Here is a 6,000-nt window from a genome sequence, read left to right on the forward strand (position 1 = left end):
AAAGAACTAAGAAACAAAAGTATGAGGATGACAGGAAGACACACCTGGAAAAGTGAATAGAGAAATACCTGGACAGGTAGACAGATAAAATGTTTTCCGCAGTCTTCTTGCAAGTGAAGATCCTACAAAGTGTCCCACAGGCTTCAGCTCGCCCTGCTGCCCAACGCTCTGACAACAAAGTGACATCACTATGTCTTCCTGTTGATAACAGGTGTGTGACAGGTAGGACAGAACAGTTGTGACGGGTGCTGTTAGTGGCACAACAGTCTCTAAAAGTATTACATGCAGTACATGTTCATGCAGTTTGTAATATTTCTGTAGTCCAGAGTACTGACCAGACAGATTAGAGTCTGTGGTGATCAGAGCAGCATCAAACAGCCAGGAGCCGAACAGGTGTAAGAGGGAATCCAGGTTACACCTGAGGGGGTGAGGCAGGTGTTGGAGGGATGAGCACAGGGACAAGGGGAAGGGAGGCAGTAAGGAGGAATAGTGACGGGAGGATGATGTCTAACAGGAGACAAGAAAGAGGCACACGAGTAACAACATCAATCAAATACCCCAGAATAGGTACCTGCACTACCAAGGGTTTACCTTAACAGGTAAAATATTTTTTCTACTTGGAAAGACGAGTTATGTTTACCTGTAAAAAAATAAAATAAATAGTGCACAGTCTAGCTTGTCTTCCTGGACAGGTAAAACACATACCTGAAAAGGTAAAGCTTATAGACTAGGACAGGTAAAACTTATGTACATGGACAAGTATAACCTATCTAGCTGGACAGGTAAACAAAGGGTAAAATAAGCATAAAACCACCATATTACCAAAGAGAACTTGTAGGGTGCCTTTGGTTCTCGTTTCTGTGATGGTGGGGAGGTTCTGGGGGGAGGTGGATCAGTTACATGAATATTCACAGGTGTGGGCGGGGCACTCCCAGAACGAGGCCGAAGGAGCCCTGGGGAGAAATAAGAACAGGAGTATCACACTATGTTGAGTCCACCTGTTAAATGTGTGAGAAGGCGGAGCTTACCGTGAGCAGGGAGGTGGTCTCTGAAAGGACTCTGGCTCACAGAAACACCTGGAAGAAAATCATCCCCAAACTGAAAGCCCAGCACCACAAACCTGAAGGTTTGGGGGGTTTTTTGTTTGTTTGTTTAATATAAACATGACAAATTCAAAATGTTTTTAAAAAACAAAGCAGCTAGACTTATATTCTGTAGTTAAAGATGTTTCACTTCCTTTTTCAACTTGGAATGTGTGGAGTTCTAAGCTTTAAACTGCACAGAAACATCTTTAACTACAGAAATGAAGTCTAGTTGCATTGTTTTTAAAGGCTTTTTGAATTTACCATGTCCTGGATGACAGAATCTACACCAGCATATTTTATGAATATGATGACTATGGCCAATAAATTAACTGAAAGGTCAAAGATCAGAACCAGTTCTGGTCTGACAGATCAGTTTAATCTTTACCCAGAGAAGGCAGTCTGTCTCTGAAATGAATCCTTGTTGTGATTCCTGGAAAAAAGAGAAACAACCAAATTAGAAACATCTGTCCCAAATCCTGGACACAAAAACCTGCACATTTGAACTTTTCCATTTTTCTGTAATCCTGATAGGTATTCACAAAAGCTACAATCCCCTACCGAGCAAAGACCCACAAACCTCCGTTCTTTTTTAGATACTCCAAGATAAATGTCACTTCTCTGTCTTTCCCCCAAACCCTTTTTGTTTAGCACCACTTTTTTACCCACTTTCTCTCAATAACTTGTAATTGTGCAATGAAGCAGGCACTGATGTTCTCCTGCAGAAGCTACTAAAAGCATTTAAGAACCAGTGGTTGACTTTATAAACAGCAAAGCTATACAGAGAATCAGCATGAAGTACTAATTCATCCTAAATGCAGAAATGCTGTAGAACAAAAGCTGCTTTGGCCATAAGAACTTTAACACACAGCCTGGCTCAGCTGAAGGTGGACAGTTAAAAGAGTATTTCCCAGGGAGTTAAAGTATCCACTGGAGCACAATCTCTGCACAAGGTTTTTAAATTTGGTTCAACATCCTGGGCTGCCTCTCCAAGCTTGTTATCCTGATGCTCAATGCAACATCGAAGAGACATGTCAACTAAGACAGCCCTTCAAATCACTGAACAGAATGCAACCAACCAGTTCTTCTCTATGGCCTTGTTGAGTTATTTCTGTGCCCGGGTTTTAGTTCTTGCAGTTACCGAACCTTCAGCCTGTTTGGCCACTTGGTACCTGTCAGCTGCATCAGAACACTCTAGGGATAGCTAAGCCCAAAAGACCTTCTTTAGTTTGATGAGTGTTTATCAGCAGGTTCTGCCGTTGCTGCCCCAACAGACAGATGCTCTTCTGGCCACAGCGACTGGAAGCTACGTTTGCAGTGGAGGATTTAAAGGTCGCCCATTCAGATTCCATTATTCTTCAAATTTCTTAAAAAAAAATAAAAAAAAACTCTTTTGGAAAGCAAAAAACTTCTGAATAGAGACTGTTCCCAGTTCATCCTCACCATTTGTTTGGGATTTTCAGGCCTGTGTAGGAGGGTCCCCGTATTCAACCCACGGGTCCAATTTATAAGACCGCAGGTCTGATGGTACAATTAGAAAATGTTTTCTAAAGTGCAAGGAATATTTTGGTGTAGATGGCTAGCCATTCATAACACAATATTCCAGGGAAATTGAATCAAAATCAAATGACTTTCTGTTTTTTATTGAAGATATTTTGCTTCTTATCTGACAAGTTTCTTAGTTTATGTGTGAAATTTTATAAAATAAATTGTGTTGGGTTGTTCATTTTGTTGAACTCTCATGTAAAATATAGAAGTAGGTGGACCACTGAGTCCTGACCTGAAGATTTGGCTCTCCAGTGCTGTGACATGCATTTGTGTAGTTGCTGTTTAGCTTTCTCTATATGAAGGGCAAAACAGCAGTGACTGCACTGAACTGTGAAAACAACGGCATCTTTGGATTCACTGGTTTCTGTCTACAGTGTTAGATTTGAATTTCACTGGGATGTTGTTCTTGAGTCTAATCCCAGACATGCTGCTGAAGGTTCTCAGTTATCCAGGGAATGGTGGTTCTTGTAAATTTAGTTTAAGGCAACTGTTTGAAGACAAAAGAAAGAAGTTTGGTTGTCTTTGACTGAACTTACAAGGAATCCTCCGGCAGTTTCACACCAGTTCACACCTTCATGCATGTGGCCAAAACATCTCAAACAATTTGCTGACAATTTAACAAAGACCCCCAACAACCAACTGGAGGGAAGGGAGGGAGAGTGATTTGAACATGAGTTTCACAACACAAAATGATTTTCCCAACACAGTTTAACAACTTTTTTAACCACAAAAAAGTTTCTTGAATAAGAAACAAAACATTTTCAAGAATCAAAAAGAAGTTGATTTGCATTTGATTTAACTTGCTAGGACTATAAACTCAATCACCGACCTTTGACTCAGGGTGCCTGGTATTTGTGGAGCACCCCTTTATAGACATCTGAACCACTGTTTGGTCCATATGCACAAACAACAGAATCGTCCTTCCTGCAGCTTGGAGCTGGAGAGAGATGACCCTCAGTTTACAGAGGAGAACTCCAACACTGAGAAGCTCAGCTGGAGCTTGTGAGTATCTTCAGACCTGCCTGATGTCGCTCTCTCTGGGCAACTCCAGAGTAAAAAAAAAAAAGAAAAAAAGAGTCCAGCCCCTCCAGGAATTGGGTTCTGGAGCCCAAATCTGTGAGAGGTAGGTCCAGCTACATCTAATTGTTATCACTCAGCTCATTTCCTGCCTGTGGTGACCTTTTCTAGAGCCAGTTAGTAACTCATTCGATCAGGGAATCAGACCTCCAGCCTCACCTGCCACCAAACCTTGACTTCCCTTACAGAAGGTGGTACGGAGGAAATAGCATCCTGAGGCTTTTTTGTGCTGATATTGGCTAAACCTAAGTTTTTGAAGGGTTCACAATTTTTCAGGCATCTTTGTATGTGTATTCATCCGCGTACACTTATTTTATGTTCACCTGTGTTTAACTGCAGCTGCTCTGGTTGTTCTCTGTTCACCACAGCCACACCTGCAGAAACACAGTTTCAATTAAACATTTACTTTTAAATGTACTGAAAGTCGCTGCTTTTCTACTTGTAAAAAATGGCTAAGACTTTGAAAAATGTGTTTTAGAAACATATGTTGTACCACTATGCTTTCCAAAATATCTGTTTATGTTCAAAAGTGGGTGCAACAACAATAAACATCTAGTTTCGCTCGGTGAAGAGCAAACATGTTTTCTGTGGGGCAAGATTATCCGTAGCTGAAACACTGTTAAAGTTTAGTTATTCTTTAGATACAAAATAAAGATGAGTTCAGTGGTTATTAAAACTTTCAGCCCTCAGCAGACTGGTCATGAAACAGAGGTGGAGTACCAAGGAAGGCGTTGACCAGTTCATTGACTCCTCTCATGGCTCTGAAGAAGATGCCTGGCAGCTGATCATCTCCTGTTTTAAGCACTTCGTCCTGTGAGGCACCAGAGGCAGAACGAACGAGGTCCACTGGGTTACTACAAAAACAGGAGTCTCATCAGGTAAAACCAAACACCAGTTACATAAAAATACTGTCCTGTGAAAAACTGGTTCCAGCCTTTCTGCTTCCACAGACATTCAGAGGTCCAGTATCATCCAGGAACTGCTGACCAAATGTATTGATTAACTGATCATCTGTCATCTGAATCTGCACAAGTTGCACAAGTTACTTCATTCTTGTTATTTTTCTTGCTGCCAAGCTGCAGATGCAAAACTGTGTTTCGTTGTTGTGACAGCAATGAAACACAGTTTTGCAAGAATTCTGATTTTGATTTTGATCAGTAGGACCATGTCTAGAAAAGCAGCAGTTTTTGCTGCTCTGGAGCATCCAGGTGTCTCTTAACACACTGCCAAGGCGGAAAGACATCAGCAATGACCTCAGAGAAGCAGCTGCTGCTGCTGCCCATCAACCTGGGAAAGGGTCAAAGGTCATTTCCAAACTATCTGGACTCCATCATTCTACAGAAAGAAATATTAAAATATTAAAAATATTAAATACAGCTGCTGATCTTCCCAGGAGTGGCAGCAGATTCACCCCGAAGGTCAGACCGTGCAATGCACAGAGAAATGAGCTCCATCTCAGCTTCTACAGGCCTCAGTTAGCAGGTCAAAGGTCAAAGGTTAAAGCCTCTTCTCTCTAAAAACAACATGGCAGCTCCACTTAGGTTAATCTGAAGGAAGCAGCAGACTTCTGGACCAGAACCAGATCAGAGGACAGATGTTTACCCAGAATACACTGCAGCTGTCAGCACGGTGGTGGAGGGCTGATGGTTTGGGCTCCTTATTCTGGAGTTAAATGTGAGGCCATCTGTCCGACAGCTGAAGCTTGGACTGAACTGGGTCATGATGCAACAGGACAATGATTCAGAACACAGCAGCTAATCTACAACAGAACGGCTCAAAAAAAAAAAAGAATCAAGGTGCTGCAATGGTCCAGTCAGAGACCAGACCCTCAACCTGACTGAACCTCAGAGAGCTGAGCAGAAACCAATGAGCTGAAGCAACGCTGGAAAGAAGAGTGGGCCACAACTCCTCCACAACCATGAGAGAGACTCAAAGTCCTACAGAAAACCACTCCTGAGAATTCTTGGTGCTGAAGGAGGTTCTGGAAGCTTCAGGAACCAGTTTTAGATTTGAATAGTTTGAGAACCTGGTAAAGAGCAGATTAGTTTTTATTATGTTCTGATATGTCAAAGAGGGCAGACTCTCCTTTTCCTGACAATAAACTAGGAGAAGTTACTTGACCATAAAAAGTATTTCATAATTAATATATACAGGTGCTGGTCATAAAATTAGAATATCATGAAAAAGTAGATTGATTTCAGTAATTCCATTTAAAAAGTGAAACTTGTATATTATATTCATACATTACATACAAACTCATATATTTCAAATGTTTATTTCGTTTAATTTTGAT

At 41.3% G+C, this 6,000-nt stretch overlaps 1 protein-coding gene across 12 annotated transcripts in view; it reads right to left on the reverse strand.

Annotated features, from left to right (window-relative positions):
- The window catches only part of LOC108250716 (ral GTPase-activating protein subunit beta), a 32,627-nt gene that overhangs the window by 19,246 nt on the left and 7,381 nt on the right, over nucleotides 1–6,000 (reverse strand). For 10 of the 12 annotated variants that reach the window (XR_005233136.1, XR_005233137.1, XM_037975545.1 and 7 more), the window contains 7 exons: nucleotides 4,428–4,561; nucleotides 4,031–4,081; nucleotides 1,471–1,515; nucleotides 1,029–1,076; nucleotides 823–953; nucleotides 336–507; nucleotides 69–198 (listed from right to left, as the gene is read on the reverse strand). Coding sequence is in view for 10 of the 12 variants with exons in the window: in XM_037975545.1 (XP_037831473.1) it covers nucleotides 69–198; nucleotides 336–507; nucleotides 823–953; nucleotides 1,029–1,076; nucleotides 1,471–1,515; nucleotides 4,031–4,081; nucleotides 4,428–4,561 (711 nt within the window). In the remaining 2 variants the exon portion in view is untranslated. The remainder of the gene's footprint in view (nucleotides 1–68; nucleotides 199–335; nucleotides 508–822; nucleotides 954–1,028; nucleotides 1,077–1,470; nucleotides 1,516–4,030; nucleotides 4,082–4,427; nucleotides 4,562–6,000) is intronic. The other 2 variants (XM_037975550.1, XM_037975547.1) reach the window with 2 other exon arrangements.

This window comes from Kryptolebias marmoratus, linkage group LG4 (assembly GCF_001649575.2).
Source record: "Kryptolebias marmoratus isolate JLee-2015 linkage group LG4, ASM164957v2, whole genome shotgun sequence".
NCBI classification, from domain to species: domain Eukaryota; kingdom Metazoa; phylum Chordata; class Actinopteri; order Cyprinodontiformes; family Rivulidae; genus Kryptolebias; species Kryptolebias marmoratus.